Source organism: Sabethes cyaneus, chromosome 3, assembly GCF_943734655.1.
Source record: "Sabethes cyaneus chromosome 3, idSabCyanKW18_F2, whole genome shotgun sequence".
Classification (NCBI taxonomy): Eukaryota; Metazoa; Arthropoda; class Insecta; order Diptera; family Culicidae; genus Sabethes; species Sabethes cyaneus.
In genome coordinates this window covers 51215564-51232230 of record NC_071355.1, presented here as the reverse complement: position 1 = coordinate 51232230, position 16667 = coordinate 51215564, and the positions used below count along the sequence as shown (strand labels likewise).

General features: G+C 39.1%; 2 protein-coding genes across 2 annotated transcripts; both read left to right on the top strand.

Moving 5' to 3' along the window:
- Nucleotides 1–460: 460 nt before the first annotated feature.
- On the top strand, nucleotides 461–3556 carry LOC128743814 (actin-related protein 1). The gene is made up of 4 exons (XM_053840488.1): nucleotides 461–660; nucleotides 1355–1419; nucleotides 1602–2475; nucleotides 2554–3556. Exons 1-4 carry the CDS (start codon nucleotides 613–615, stop codon nucleotides 2695–2697), a joined length of 1131 nt encoding a protein of 376 aa, XP_053696463.1. The 5' UTR covers nucleotides 461–612; the 3' UTR covers nucleotides 2698–3556.
- An 8652-nt stretch (nucleotides 3557–12208) lies between these two features.
- LOC128742003 (odorant receptor 94a-like) lies at nucleotides 12209–13489 on the top strand. The gene is made up of 3 exons (XM_053838173.1): nucleotides 12209–12930; nucleotides 13004–13103; nucleotides 13163–13489. Exons 1-3 carry the CDS (start codon nucleotides 12209–12211, stop codon nucleotides 13487–13489), a joined length of 1149 nt encoding a protein of 382 aa, XP_053694148.1.
- The last annotated feature ends 3178 nt before the right edge of the window (nucleotides 13490–16667 follow it).

Sequence of the window (16667 nt, the reverse complement as noted above, 5' to 3'; positions counted from 1 at the left end):
TGAGAAATTTCGATTTTATTACCACTAGGAAAACGCATCTCTTGGAAAGCAACGATTCGTCTGATGCACACTTAATCGGTTCGGTAACATTTTACCGAAATCTAAACAGCAGAACGTTCGCTAAAATTTTTTTCTTGCACCAAACATTATTAATGATCTGTAAACGTCGATTGGCACCATCGAAATTTTTACCGAACGTTCAGCTGTTTAGATTTCGGTAAAATTTTACCGAATTTGGTGCTTTTTGTTAAGTGTGTGTTCTATTATGTGCAGAATTCTTTAACCTTCGATATTTTTTGCATATTCAACTAAACTTTGAGTGTTCATTGGCTTTCAGCGTTACCAGCGTTATCACAATTACATCAGCTATACATCGTTATATCCGTTATGTGTATTTTCAGTGACAATAACACGTTATGCTGGCTGATCCTGTCAGAGCAGAGCTCGAAAAAAAAGAAAAAGGAAAAACTTTCGCAGACGTCAACGATTGTGGTGAGCTTCACAAAAAAAGAACCGCAAGTGCCCAAAATTTCGAAAAAGGGCATCCTTTCCGGATTAAGCGACAAATTTCGGGGTTCATAGTGGTCACGAGTAAACGAAAGCACCGCAAAAATGGAGCCTTACGATGTGATAGTCAATCAACCGGTGGTGATCGACAATGTAAGTATGAATAATCACTAGCGAATGGCATTAGGGCGAAAGTAAATTGCAATGGGGTGTGATTTCACTATTAAATAAAATTATAAATTTTGAAGAAAATAGTTAATTTGCATATGATAGGTGCGGTGTCTCATGAAATAGCAGCAAAACAGCTTATGAGACCAAACAAATCGATATAAAAATAGCTATTTTCGACAAACGGCAATATATGATCAATGACATCATCGTTTAGTTGAGAACCTAAAAACGCATCGATGCAATTCAATATTTTTTATTTTCCAAAAATATTTTAAACATTAAAATTTAATTACGTTGCGTTTACCGCATAGGTTGATTTTGAGATCCGTGGGACTTACAATTTTGTAACGTTGGTCGGAATTTGCGCAAGATACTCCATACGTATGTTTTGGGAACTCTGTACACTGTTGTAAATATTCCTCAGTCGGTCTTGGTAAATTTGGATAGCGCTTTCGGCATATTTCAAATCGGGCCAGTTTGCTTGTTTGTCCGCTATGGTGCCGATAATAGTCCCGATGCTTTTGACAGTCTAGATAGAATTGATCCACCTGCTGCAAACGTGCCATGTCGAAGACGGTAAAATTTCCTACTCCACGGACGACGCGATATATTTGTTGCCGGACTTTCGAGCAATCCATCAGGTCAACTTATGGAATTGTTTTTTCTTTTATTTCAGGGATCTGGGATGATAAAGGCAGGTTTTGCGGGGGACCACATCCCAAAATGCCGATTTCCAAATTAGTAAGTTTATATGTCATGGGTTGCTTAGTATTTAAAATTAAACAAGAAATAGATTAACCTGATCTTGAATGATCTTCAAAATAAATAAAATGTAATTCTCAAATGAATCAGTTTAGCACCTTACCTTAAACAGTATATTATAAAAGGCTAACATTCGTTTCATTCTGTCGCTATCTCTCCAGCATGGGTCGACCAAAACACGTACGTGTGATGGCCGGTGCACTTGAGGGTGACGTGTTTGTGGGACCAAAAGCCGAAGACTACCGCGGTTTGCTTAGCATTCGCTATCCTATGGAGCACGGTATCGTAACAGATTGGAACGATATGGAAAAGATTTGGACGTACATCTACAGCAAAGATGAACTATCCACATTTTCTGAGGAACATCCGGTTCTACTGACAGAGGCTCCTTTGAATCCCAGAAAAAATCGAGAAAAAGCAGCAGAAATATTTTTCGAAACGTTTAACGTACCAGCGCTGTTCGTGTCGATGCAGGCAGTTCTCAGCCTGTATGCTACCGGACGGGTTACCGGAGTAGTGCTGGATGCCGGGGATGGTGTGACGCATGCCGTTCCAATTTACGAAGGTTTCGCAATGCCCCACAGTATAATGCGAGTGGATATTGCCGGGCGTGACGTTACTCGCTACCTCAAAACTCTTATCCGAAAGGAAGGATTTAATTTTCGCACAACAGCCGAATTCGAAATTGTACGATCTATCAAGGAGAAGATTTGTTATTTACCGACAATTCCTCAAAAGGAGGAATCGGTCGATACCGAGAAGGTCAAATACACTCTGCCGGACGGCAATGTGCTGGAGATCGGACCGGCAAGGTACCGCGCTCCGGAGGTTCTTTTCCGCCCGCATATGCTAGGGGAGGAATGCGAAGGAATTCACGAAGTACTGATGTATTCAATTCAGAAGTCTGATATGGATCTCCGCAAGATGTTGTACCAGAACATCGTGCTCTCCGGCGGATCCACACTGTTCAAAGGTTTCGGCGATCGATTATTGTCCGAAATTCGAAAACACGTGGCCAAGGACATGAAAATTAGGGTAAGTTTTTGGTTTCTCAACCCTCACGTGCGTATATAATTGACTAATTCTGTATATCTATGCGTTCATTTATTTTAGATCGCTGCGCCGCAAGAACGTATCTACTCAACATGGATGGGTGGTTCGATTCTGGCCTCTTTAGACACGTTCAAAAAGATGTGGGTTTCCAAGCGAGAGTTCGATGAAGACGGCCAACGTGCAATTCATCGGAAAACGTTTTAAAGATGGCAGCAGAAACAATTAACCGAATTACTTTCTTTCCAAACAACACAAAAACTCACTAGACGTACTAGGTTCTGGCATAAAAGTTTACGCCCATCATCGTTTGTTGAGTACGAAAACCTTAAATCGGCACTTCAGTGTTGAATGAAACTGAAAGGGGACGAAAAGGTAAGCCTTTCCTGAATAGGAGTAGGTATCAACAAATATGAATAGTAGCTAGTATCCTTTATTTGCTGTTAAAGATCTTTAGTAAGGGCAATGTGAGATTTGTTAGCTTGCTCTGCAGTAACAGGCAGCAGATTGACTTGAGCTTTCCACTTGGATCAAGGATCCTCTATAATTTGGGATCAGTGTAAACGAAACGATTATTTATTAAACTTCTTAAAACGTTATTATGGAGTCTGAATTGCTTAGAACATGTAGTGATTCTAAAATTGCACAATGCTTTTCAAGCAATTTCTATGTTTCTTACCTGTATTGCTGTTTTCTTGAACTGTTTAATTCTAAGATGCGAATCATTCCATCTGTACTTGTTTGTGCTATTATCTCTAGCTCAAATTTTGTGTTTGTTGTCTACCAGCTGGAAACAGTAAACTTCTCTCATTTCGAAATTTATGCCCTGCGACCATAAATTGTCTACATCAAAATAAATCCGAATCATTTTTATGGCGCTAGTTATAATTTACTTATTTATATTGAAGAAAAATTTAAAGAGATAATCTAAGCTAATCTAATAGATATTATCCCATAGTTTTTAAAGGTAATATTTGCAAATAACAAATATGAGATAAAGATAATAAATTCAGCTTGCAGAGCGGAAAAGTGTTTCTCCCAAAATAACAAGAAACGAATATATCACTCAGAGAAAACTTCACCTCAACGAGGTTAGTTACTGTTTGAAATGGAAGGAAAGAAGATGTTGCCATTAAATAGTGTTTAGCAGACCCAACGCGTGGCCAAACAGATGCGAGGTCTAATGTGGTCTAATATATAAGAGGTATTGAACCTCTTACTACTAACAACTCGCTTCTTATTACGGTTTTCCTTAGTATTCAGCACCAAGTAATTGTTTTCACCCTCGAAAAATGTCCTACTATATTCCCTTACTGACCAACCTTAATTGTCAGCGTTATGAACAGGAAAAACATTCACTGCGTGCTTCCCAAAGCTTGGTAATCAGAAGCGCTTTCTTTTACCGCAAAGATATCCAAGATATCGGAATAGGAACCTGGCCACATTTGAGCGTGAGGCGGTCGATAGTACCGAATGAGTGGAAGGTGTGGTTTGACCCATCTACACAAAAGGCGATCGGCTCGATTGCTGTAATTTCCGGATGGTATTCCGTCTTTTCTACTGAAACAGTGTTTCAACCAACGCCTTGGCTGCTCCGATGAGCCACCTGTTCAATTTATCAATCAGTACAACAGGTATCTTCCCAAAAGTATGGAAAACATGGCACATAGGTTTCCTGTTCATAAAAAGGGGAATAGGAGAAATGTAAATAATTATCGACGTATCTCTCTGCACTAAAGATGTGGCTGAAGGTACTTATTATTTAACTTACATGCACCTCAGATTTCTCTTCACAGGATGTTAGTATTAATCAAAACAATTAATTTAGAGCAGGGCTTAAAATATTTTATCTTGGGTTTTTTGAAAAATTCAATTTTCAAGGTTATTTAGGGGTCATTCCCTCTCAACTGATCATATCCGTTGTAGTTGACCACATCCGATTTCAACCAAATTTGGTATAATTGGTCATTCCGACCCCACCTTCATTTTCCCAAAGTTTTGTACGGGTTGATCAATCCCCCTTGCAGTGGCGCTTCTCCATTTTCCCAGATTTTCGAAAATACTCATTTTTCACTGCATGTCACTGCAAGGGGGATTGTTCAATCCATACAAAACTTAGAGAAATTAAATGTGGCGTCGGAATAGGCAATTGTACAGAATTTGGTTGAAATCGGAGGTGGTCGATTACATTAGCGTAGCTAGAGGGGGTGCCTGGGGTACCAGGCCCCCTCCAGAATTCTGCAGGCCCCCTCCAGAAATTTTCCTCATTGGAATTGGAAATCGGAAAAAAAACTCAGTGTATATGTTCCCGCTGTGCAGATATTTTATTTTTCACTAGGCATCATAACAGCGTAGTGAAGAGGCGAACCAGCCGCAGGCTGAAAACCTCTCTAATATAGAATTAAAGAAAAAAAAGCGTAGTTGTCGTCGTCGTCAATGGCTTAGTAGCCACTCCGGCTCATGCTATTTCAAGTGTTCGTCTCCATTTAACTACATCATGGGCCACTCGTCGCAAATTTCCCAGTCACAGAAGTCGCAAATCACTTTCAACGTGGTCGAGCCATCTTGCACGTTGAGCCACCCTGTTCCTGATGCTGGTGCAGTTGTTAAAGAGAACTATTTTCGTCGCACTGTAGCCTACTGACTTTCATACATCTCCGTTGCTCTCCGCTTTCAGTTTGTACTCCGCCAAATATCGTTCGTAGTACCTTCCGCTCGAACATTGCGTATGCGTAGCGTTTTGCGATGGGCTAAGGAAGCCTAATTTCCCGCTTAAATGCGTAACTAGATCCCGTTACTAGTGTTGTTGTCCGTGTGCACCAGCAATCCCAAATACACGAACCCATCTGTCACTTATAGTTCGTCGTCATCAACAGTTTCCGTCCGCGAGACGCACGCGTTTGGTTTAGTGATCGACATCGGACCGGGTAAAGTCCGGAAAGTCCGGTCCGATACCCGGTCCGAAGTCCGATCGGAACGAAATTTTTGAGTCCGATTTTTTATCGGAACGGAACCGGAACGAAGCGTTCCGGAACCGGACCGGACCAGGTCTTCCGTTGAAAGTCCGGAAAAGTCCGGAGCACTTTTGATCACAAAACTGACCGCAGTGGAAACGATGACTAGGACTTGCTTTATATGTTTAAAACTAATTTCCTTTAACTTCCTCCGAATTGAAGAAAGACAATAATTTCGCTAACAATAATACACTTTCTGTTGAAGGCTCCAAAACAAGTCCAACGAGTCGATTTATTTTTGAAAAATTAGCAAATATCTGTGGGTCTTAAAACCGAACGTTTCGCAGCATCGATTCGTGCCTCATGATCCCGCAAAATTTAATTTCAAAGAACTAATTTTAAAAGCTATGTAATTATAGCACTTCTCGGTAATGCCATAGGTAACCGATATTCACGCTTATGGTGCAATATGAAAGAGAACTCAATAGTTTCATCGGATTTTTCAAAATTATCGTATAGGTTTGGGCCGAAGAGTCTCAGATTTTCATGAAATTTTGCTTACGAGCATAGGATGTTAACTTTTTAATGAAAACAATATGTTGTCCTATTTTCCCAGAAAACTCCACTAGAAATTTTTCGAACACAGCTCATTTCGAAAATTTAGTTTTAAAACCAAGCATTGCAAAACAATATTTTTTATGAAAATGCAATAAAATTTTCTCAGCAATCCAGGAAAAATATTAGTTGGAACAAGCTTTCCACGTCATTTTCTATGACGGTGCAAAATTCTAAGGAAATGTTGTGGGCTGTCCAACATTCTAAGTCTTAAGAAATTTTGAAATATAGTGGACTCTCGGAAAAGTTAATCGATTGGTGAATGGGTCGATTAACTTTTCCGAAATATTACCTTTTCTGAGTAGTCCTAAGAGTCATTGAAAATGATAAACACAAAAGCGAAAAATATATTCTCGGAAGCAGGATACTCATTTTTAAGTATCTGGAATTTGTAGCATAAAGGAATATGTAGCAAGATCTTTATGAAATAATGCTTTCCTACGATAAAATTGAACCTTGTCGTGGTGTAGGGCTTTTTAACTAATCAGTAAATGAACAGCGGTCACGGTTACTTCTGAATGTGGGTATATGTCAAAATACTTTTGTGATTTCAAGTGGAACTCGGGGTAAAAATTTACCAAATGCGATTGTTGCGTTGTTCAGAAAGTGCTTTTATTCCGTTTAAGAATAAGGCCAGTATGGGGATCTCTGATAATTAATAAATGAATGTTTTTGGGATTCATCCCTATTTATCACAGCTGTCCCAAATATCTCCGAAAAATGTCGGATTGGTTGAGTCGATCGGGGGCTTAGGGTTAGTAAGGGGATGTAAGCGGGATACCAGATCCTGTTGGATGCCGAAGGACCACTCTACAATGATTACGGGTATAATAATAGAAGTGCTTAGGTAGCAGATGGGAAAATTAGGTCAATTCGTCTCGTGTGTTCGAGTCTCGGCTGGGCGGTGCTGCTAGATAGTCAGTAGGATTTTTGCACTGGCCCCGTGGCTGACCTGTGCTCTGATGGCCGGCCGCGGGGTCTGTCGATAGGGAGGGGTTGAGTCTTAGAGAGACGTTTAAGCTCACAGCTTTACTGCACTAGTTCTTTGGTCTCGAGGGTTGGAAGGCGGGTGCGTCTCTATAAAGCTTTATAAGCTCTAAAACTTCTGTCGACTACCGCGAACGTCCGGGTTGTACTGCGCTCAATTTACTTTGTATCTTGGGACAGTGCATAAATGCTGGGGGAATGAAAGATTCAATTTGCCCTGATAAGTTGATAACCGCCAATGCTCCGAAATTTTTCTTTCCTATTAGTTCATTTGTCGTTGTTTGTGTTAGAAAAAAGAAAGCGGGCGCGCGGTTGATGACCGGTGTCAGGCGGGGCTGACGAGTCCTCCACTTCACTATACTACATTTTACAACTCAAGTATGACCGCATTTCAAGGTCAAGAATAAAAACATGAGATTAGTCTAACTCAAGTTGTACAAAAAGTCCAAAGCACATTTACAAAGTCGATCTATCATTTTTCTTCTCATCATCATCATCGTTATCATTATTATTATTTTTTAAAATATGGCATTCCGGCCTTGGGCAGAGAGATCTTAGAGTCAGTTCATGGAGTCTGCGCAGGGCCGGAACGCCTCTGCCTGCGGGCATAAGCGTGACGGCTATGCTTAACTCTATCTGTGTTTAACCGGGCGACATTGCCTGTCTCGTCAGGTAGAACTGATGTTTGAGGTCTCCCTGACACTTTGTTGATATCACAAAAGGGCCCAGCGCAGAGTGTTATACGCTACTAGCTGACCCGACAAACTTCGTATTGCCACAAATTAAAATTGTTGTACATAAATCGTGAATCTGTCACAATCTCGAGTTTAGCAAGCTTCTGAGGAGCTCAACCTAAGATAACTCATTTTGGCAGTTACGTCACTATGAGAGCATGGGTAGTTTAATTTACAAATTTTCAATTTTTCCTCACAATAAGGTAGAAAACAATCCCCCTGTTACTTAACCAGATAAAATAAAGCGGATAGCACTTAAATATTCGCCGTGATTGTAAAACATTTCGCTGAATACCATTTCGCGAAAAACCTTACGCGGAATGTCCCATTTCACGAAAAACCATTTCATGAAAAGTACCATTTTGATCCTCGGGGTGATCCTCTCCTTACTCATTGTCGCTCGTTCGGACTCAACTGAAGGAAAGTAATAGAGGTCAGAAGACCTAGGAAAACAAATCAACCTAGACAGAGCTGATTTCTGCGAGGGGCTGCAAAAAGTTTTTGGTGGTCTTGTTATTGTCTTTTATGTTTTATGGAAGAGTCTAAAATTTCTCGAGTTCGATTAGTTTTCGAGTTACGTAAAAATGTCTGTTTTGTTTGTATGAGAGTTCTTATTCCCCTACCACAGGGATGAGGGGTCTCAAACTATCACAAAAAAATCCTGCCTACAAAATCCCCCACATGCCAAATTTGGTACCATTTGCTTGATTAGTTCTCGAGTTATGAGGAAATTTGTATTTCATTTGTATGGGAGCCCCCATACTAATTCCCCTCCTTAAGAGAAGAAGGGTCTCAATGCACCATTAAAAAAATTCTTATCTCCAAAAATACCCATATGCCAAGTTTTAATCTACTTGCCTGATTAGTTCTCGAGTTATGCAGCAATTTGTGTATCATTTGTATGGGAGCCCTCTCTCTTAGTGGGGGGAGGGGTCTCTAACCATCATAAGAACCTTCCTCGGCCCCAAAAATCCTACAATGCAAATTTTCACGCCTACATGCAAATTTTCACACCGATCGGTTCAGTAGTTTTCGATTCTATAAGGAACATACCGACAGACAGACAGAAATCCATTTTTATAGGTATAGAACAGCGGTTCCCAACCTTTTTTCGGTTCGCGTACCCCCTGACGGATTTCTCTATACTGTTCTGCAGCGAACTAAAGTTTTGGCGAACACCTGGGGGTTCGCGAACCCCCATTTGGGAACCGCTGGTATAGAAGATTAAGCGACCAGTTAGATAACCCGAAAAAAAGGAAAAAAAGAAAAAAACATCTTTATGAAATAATACTTAGTTCCTTTCAGTAAATTTAAAATAGTCGGTTATACTAGTTAACTTTTGATTTTTCGTAATCCACGCCAACGTTTTGATAATGTTCGCGTTTATTTTTGGTCCATGCTGTTCCTTCTTTTGCATTTAAAATTCAATCTAAGTTTGTGCTTTTCCAGTATAAATATTTTATTTTGAAACGATGATTCTACAATTGATGAAGGGACGGTAAGAGAAAGTAATGAAGAAGGATTTTTTCGGGAATGAAGGGGAAGGGTGGAAAGGAAGGGGGGGGGTAATAGGTAGCTATGGTTAACAAGTTGTCGCTGTGACTCCTATCTTTTGTCCAATGCTGGAAGGTGCATGGGTCGAACCAAGCTGTAATCAGAGATTATAACCAGATTTGAACCCACAACACCTGCCAGGGCGTGTCGCTCACTGGTACCCGTGTACCTTTGAACCACAGAGGCGCTGGACTCCAGCGCCTCTGTGGTTCAAAGGTACACGGGTACCAGTGAGCGACACGCCCTGGCAGGTGTTGTGGGTTCAAATCTGGTTATAATCTCTGATTACAGCTTGGTTCGACCCATGCACCTTCCAGCATTGGACAAAAGATAGGAGTCACAGCGACAACTTGTTAACCATAGCTACCTATTACCCCCCCCCCCCCTTCCTTTCCACCCTTCCCCTTCATTCCCGAAAAAATCCTTCTTCATTACTTTCTCTTACCGTCCCTTCATCAATTGTAGAATCATCGTTTCAAAATAAAATATTTATATATGCCTGACCGCATTTCAAGGTCATGACTAAAGTCACGAGTTTGGTCAATTTTCCAGTATGTTATCAAAAATCCTGAGATAAGCATGTGCCCATATTGAACTGTTGCTACAACTGTCCGGTACAAGAGTTTAATTTAATCCCAGTTATGATGAGACTCTGTAAGAAACTGTGAAAAGGCGTCAAGAAATCGAAAAAGGAGAAATAAAGATAGAAGGAAAACACACGTGTGTGAATGAACGCTTTGGATAATCAAAAAATTTAAACTCTCAGAAAAGTTAAGGCAAAAATTAACTTTTTAGAGTGTTGCATGGGAGCTAATATTCGCTTAACTTTTCTGAACAATTAACTTTTCAGAGAGTTAACTTTTTCAAGAGTCCACTGTATTTTTTTTCTTATTTGATAATTACTTTGTCTGTTAGTGTCAAACATTTCACTGCAGTGATTTTATTTTTCTACAGGAGCTTTCCACCACCGTGAGAAATATTTTTTCCAACTGGTATTTTTGCTAAATGGCTGAGAATTTTTTTGCCGTTTCATAAAACAAATTGTTCAAAAGTTATAAACTTTTGAAGCAAGTGATGTCCGAGAAAACTGGAAAATTTGATTTGAAGTTTTCTGAGAAAATAAAAAATCGCGAATTTAAATTAATTTTCATTAAAAGGAACATAAACCGGCGGTTGAAAGACAATTTTTTAATTAAAAGCTGACTTTCATGTCTGAAAGTGTACCATTCCATGATGGGTAAGCTACCAAGCACCAGGTGTCGCATTTTCATTTTTTTAAATGATCCGTTTCAGGCCGGTTAGCGTTTAGACGTTACAGAAGGTTCCACACATTGAAAGCTTTGCCTTTAACATTTACCTATTTTTTAAAAATTGGTCAATTTTGCATCCGGACAATTTCGGACTTCCGGACCGGAATCGGACCGGAACCGGAACAGAGCTAAATCGGACCGGAACGAAATCGGACCTAAAAAATTCGTTCCGATTTTTTACCGGACCGGACCGGACCGGAACCCGGACTTCAATTTTCGTTCCGATGTCGAACACTAGTTTGGTTCCTTTGAGTGTTTGGTCTTGGCCGCATTTAAGTTTAGAAAACTCGTCCTAGATTCCGATTTCGTCGGATCACCCCTTCAAGTGCGATGTTGAATAGCATGCAAAACAAGCCGTAACCTTTTCCCACTTTCGCCGCGTCTCAAAGTAACTCGAAAGTATCTCCGAGATGCACACGAAACACAACACTCTCCAATGTAGCTCTGCACAGTTGTGTCAGTTTATTCGGAAAACCGTGTTCGTGCATTATCTGCCATAGCCGGTCTCGATCGACTGTATCGTATGTTGCTTTGAAATCAATAAAGATGTGACGCGCGGACAGGTTGTACTCCCGACGTTTCTGGTAATTGCGCAGACCCTCATCAAGCTCGCCTGGTATTTCCCTACAAAACCTTGTGCTATCGATGACAGCCAGAGAAACAAGATCATAATCAAAAAATTTTTGGAAGGCACCCCCTAGGCCCCCTCCAGGGAAATTTCCTAGCTACGCTAATGGTCGATTATAACGAATATGATCTCTTGAGAGGGGATGACCCCTAAATAACCTTGAAAATTGAATTTTTCAAAAAACCCAACATAGAATATTTTAAGACCTTCTCTAAATTAATTGTTTTGATTAATACTAACATCCTGTGAAGAAAAATCTGAGGTGCATGTGAGTTAACTAATAAGTACCTTCGGACATAGTGTGACCCGCCAAAGGTCGTCGACCCCGAGACAGACCCCGTACAAGCTGGGTACGCGCTATTGACGAGAATGCTAGAATTCGATTATCTTTTCACTGGATGTCATGGACATGGGAGGTTCATTATAGCTGAAAACAAAAATTAGGCACAACGAAACTAACCAACAAAACATAAGCAGTTTATTTTTCGTTTAATTCATTTATTAAGAAAATTGTTTTGTTGGATAAAAGATTGCAATTTATAAGCGTGTTGATCTTTCACAACAAACGTTGAACGTTAACCTGCCACTAAATATTACTGTACGTTCAACCAAGAATTTTCCGCAGGGCTACAATGAATATCTTTGACTTCTCTAACTTCTCGATTTATTATTGATGTTGGGTAACCATGAATATATCACGACTTGTTGACGGTTAAACGTCGACGGATTTGTTTTCAAACTATAATAACTGGTTACGCGCCCATTGATAGGGTTTTTACCGTAAACGACACCGAAAAGTTTTTCTGTAAATTACCCGTTACCGACAACAATCGCCCAGCCCGTCAGTAAACTTTTTAGAATAAAATATCCATTCAATCGCGTTGATCCGTTAGTCATTCTAAAATTTTAACCGCTCTGTGATCCACATAGCTAAACATGTCCGAATTTTCAGAGTACATACTCTGTGAACGGCTAACCTTTTGGATATGGAAAATTTACGGTTTCTGGGCTACCGAAGATGAAAGTCAATACTATCGTGCCTATCGATGGTTGTATCATTTTTTCTTCACGGTTATCTACATATTTGCAATGTTCGTCAGCTTTTTTGTCGCTGAGAATGCTGAGGAGCTCTGGTCGGAGGTGATGTTCATGCTGCTGACCGATACTGCTATGTTCGTGAAATACATATTTATCGTGAGTAATTTCGAAACGTTAATCAAATTACACGAGCAAACAATTTCGGAAGACTTCCGCCCTCAAACTGACAGACAGGCGGAAACGTACCGTCGTCAGTTTACCCTCTTCAGCAACACGATGGTGGCGTACTATATCTGCAGTCTGGTTTCGGTTTGGACTCATTTGGAACTTCTCTTCGATGGCCGATTCAAACTTCCATTCTCCAATTGGTTCTACTGGGTACCGATGGGAGAGGATACTTTGACCTACTATCATCTCGTGTTTGCCTACGAAATGTTTGGAATGACTGGACATTGCGTACTGAACGTCGCAGCAGATTCTCAAATTGCATATTTAATTTTTACGGCAGGATTTCAACTGGACAATCTCTGTGACAAATTAGTTAACTTGAGTGTTCCGGATTCTGCTACTTACGTCGAGAAAGCAAAATATCAACGTGCGTTCATTGACGCTATCGAGAAGTATAATAGAATTTATAGGTGAATATATTTGTAGTTTGATCGTCAAAAATACTATATTCTGAATAATTTATAGTTTTGCTCACAAAGTAGAGGAAATCTTTTCGCTGGCAGTTTTCCTGCAAATTTGCGCCAGTGGTATAACGATTTGTGCAGTCATGTTTCGGTTATCTGAGGTAACGAATGATTCTAATTTCAACCAATTATATGAATAACTTGAGCCCGATGATTGCAGATCAATCTAGTGAAGGATCTGGGATCTGCAATACCAATGATGTTCTACCTTATGGCCATGTTGGGTCAAATTTTGCTACCTTGCCTGGTCGGTAACGAAGTCACCTACAAAAGCAACCAGCTGACCAACGCTCTGTTTAAATCTGATTGGCTTAAGCTTCCGGTTGCGTACAGAAAAGATATGCAGCGGTTTATGTTACGGACCAACAAGCCGATAACATTGAAAGCAGGAAATTTCTTCAATTACAATCTTGAAACGTTCACATCTACGTTGAATACTGCTTATACTATTTATGCTGTGCTGAAACATAGAGAGAAAGGAACTTAGAAAAAAGTATTGTAAGTTAGAAATAATCTGGGTGTTTTAAATTATCATGTTAGTATTAGTCACTAGGAGAAAGTAGTCAACACCCAGTCAGCATTTTCATATGTATAATTAGATTGCAAATAAGAGTTACGTACAAATATGTATCCAACAAAATCGTATTCGACGCGCAAAAGCCGCTTATCCGTATCATTTTGGAGGCGATATACGCACTGAGGAATAATCTTGAGCGATACACTTTTATAGGTATTTCAATATGATAAGATCCGATTAAGCGCGACAAACTTCATACAGCTATACGACTTTGTGCTGAAAATCGTATGTTTGTCAGCTCAGCTACTAGCATTATAAACGATAGAATATCAACTTGTGCGCACTTTATTAAGCTTTATTCACGAATCCGAGTTTGTTAAGAGATATTTACGATAATTTTCGTACATTGATATACGAGTTGGTGCTGGCTGGGCAGTCAAGTATTCAAGATCCATGATATTTTACTGGAAAGTGAAGTTTGTGAACCTACATGTAATGTAGTTTGAGAAAAATTTGGTATTTTTTTTAAATATATTCCTCAAAAAAAATATTTTTTTGGAGGAGGGCGAGGATGGTGGAGATCAAAATACATTTTATTGACTGAAGCTTTATGAAGCATCGAATATGAAACCTGAAATTAAATAAAAAGAATACTTTTCCAAATTTCTACTGTCTATATTTATTCGCGACAGATACGTATTTCGCCTACGACTTGCAGGCTTCATCAGTGTCTTTGAAAATATGCACTGATGAAGTCTGCAAGTCGTAGGCGAATTACGTATCTGTCACAAATAAATATAAAAAGTAAAATTTAATTTGGGAAACATTTCATTACAGCCATTTTCATGCGATTTTCAACACCAAAAAAATCATATTTATTTACTAAATGGCATCACATTATCCTTATCAAAGCATGCTCATTAACTATGCTGTTTAATTAAATTTTCTAATAATTAATTACTTTAATTGAGTGATCAGAATTAGTTACTAATCGCAATTATGTGCGTTCACGGTACAATCACACTTTTTTCCAAAAAAAATAATTTTTTCGAAGACAGTTTTGAAGAGCTCGTTACGACTTCAATCTATTTAAAGGTATACCCTTCCAGCTATCTTAATACAAGTTGCAGTTCTTTGGATAATAAACAAAATTGGTTACAACCAAAAATGTGAAGGTGTCATTTTGTCACACTGTACCCCTATATTGAATTTTGGCCTACATTTTTTTAAAGGAAAGAATTATGCATGCCCTTTAGTGTGAACTAATTGAGTGCCCGTTCTTATTCGGGGCCCCTTTGTCTCTTAACCACCTCTACATCTGTTATTGTAACAAAAACTCTCATAAAGCAAAAAAACCCTTTTTCTTCGCTTGAATATTTATCACTACTCTCTTTGTCAGTTCCCCCCGTTGATCTCCAACCACTTGTAAATCTGTTTTACTACACACTAAAAAACAGTATCGAATTCTGTAAAATTCTGCCGAAATATCAACAGCCGACCGTTCGGTAAATTTTTTTATTTTACCAAACGTTACTAAAGATCCGGAAACCGAACGTCCGGCTAGCTAGACAAAGTCTTCTTTTCGGTAATTTCCATAAAGCTAGACAAAGCCTTCTTTGTTTTTTTGAACTTCCACCTTGTCTATGCCCACCCTAACCCTGTCAGAATCTTTCAGAAACCATCTCTTGCTATCCAGCCACTTGTACAACTGCTATTGGTCACATGCAAGCGTAAGGCACCCTTTACTCATTTGAACCTTCCTCCCCTTTCACCCCCCTTTTGTCAACTTTTATGCCAAAGAACATATGCACCAAGTTTGATGAACAACCGTATTGACGTTCCGGAGTGATAGCGGAACATTTTTTTTTGAAGGGGTTTTGACTACTTTGTCCATTAATTTGAACTTTTGTAGTATAAGCGGAACATAGAATCATACTCACATTTCTTTGCTTTCAGATTTTACTTCAAATTGTGTGCGGATTCAAGTTGTATCTTGCAGCTTCTCAAACCAGTCCTCTTCTTTGTTTTCTGGAATACAAATGCGTCTCTTGATGATAACTTTGGACTGCACTTGAATAGAATAAATTTTGAAATCAGCAGCCCTTACTTTTTTGACACTTTCGAATTTCCTGTCGATACCCGAAAAAAAGTTACCTGCATTAAATTTTGTAGTAAAAACTATACGTTTACAACACTTTTTATTGAGGACATTGAAACGTATGGTAAAGTTATTGTAAAAATGTCTCAAATTCAAATTTTATTCATATTTTTGTTATTTGTTCCAATAGAATTGGCCATATTTCATTACAAATTTAGTGCCTTTTTTACCTAAAATTAAAAAAGAAGAAAACTTGTCCAATTTAATTCTACTGTGTATATTTTATTTACGACGAATACGTATTTCGCCTACGATTTGCATGCTTCCTCAGTGTCTTTTCGAAATGTTGCCTTTTTTATGTCGAATTTGTTTATTCAATCCGGGTTGAAACTGGATGAATTTTATCTGTCAGATAGGTGCAAGTGAACACAAAAAGTTCATCCAGTTCCAATCCGGATTGAATAAACAAATTCGACATTAGTTTTTATTCGTTTTTTCGCTTGAAAAAGTTACGGACAAGGACGGTAGCTTTCACTGTAAATGAAAATTTTTGTTCCCGGAAAAATAGATTTTTTTGTGAAGATACAACCATGACATTTATTTGTATGTTTATTTGTTGGTATAAAAATCATCGGACATCTTGTAGTCTTGATGATAAAATATACTACGTATAACATAAAATACATTAGATTATCCTTGTAGTCGCTGTCTAAACGTCGTTGCTGTTATGTGCAAGTCAAATAATGTCACCACCGCGTTGACTTGCCGATATAAAGCGGACGGGGTCATATTGTCCATATGACACGTTACGCTGCGATAAGAATAATAGATTCCTGGGCCGTAATGATCTTTCTGGTGAATATAAGTTAAGCTACTGCAAAATTTTCGGGCATTGATTTTACTGGACAAAATTTTCCCGACAAATACGCCTTGTGCTTCGAATCTTCTTCGCTCTAGTGTTTGTATTCCGAGCAGCTGGCAGCGATCCGCGTATTCTGGCAACTGGTGTTTGTTACGCCATGGAAGAAAGCGTAAGGCATACCGTACAAA

Bases quoted from the DNA above. Each gene is read 5' to 3' on its own strand.
- LOC128742003 (XM_053838173.1), top strand. From the start codon at position 12,209: ATGTCCGAATTTTCAGAGTACATACTCTGTGAACGGCTAACCTTTTGG. The intron at 12,931-13,003 runs GTATAATAGAAT...AATAATTTATAG, and splicing joins TTCATTGACGCTATCGAGAA to TTTTGCTCACAAAGTAGAGG. The intron at 13,104-13,162 runs GTAACGAATGAT...CGATGATTGCAG, and splicing joins TCATGTTTCGGTTATCTGAG to ATCAATCTAGTGAAGGATCT.
- LOC128743814 (XM_053840488.1), top strand. From the start codon at position 613: ATGGAGCCTTACGATGTGATAGTCAATCAACCGGTGGTGATCGACAAT. The intron at 661-1,354 runs GTAAGTATGAAT...CTTTTATTTCAG, and splicing joins AACCGGTGGTGATCGACAAT to GGATCTGGGATGATAAAGGC. The intron at 1,420-1,601 runs GTAAGTTTATAT...CTATCTCTCCAG, and splicing joins AAATGCCGATTTCCAAATTA to CATGGGTCGACCAAAACACG.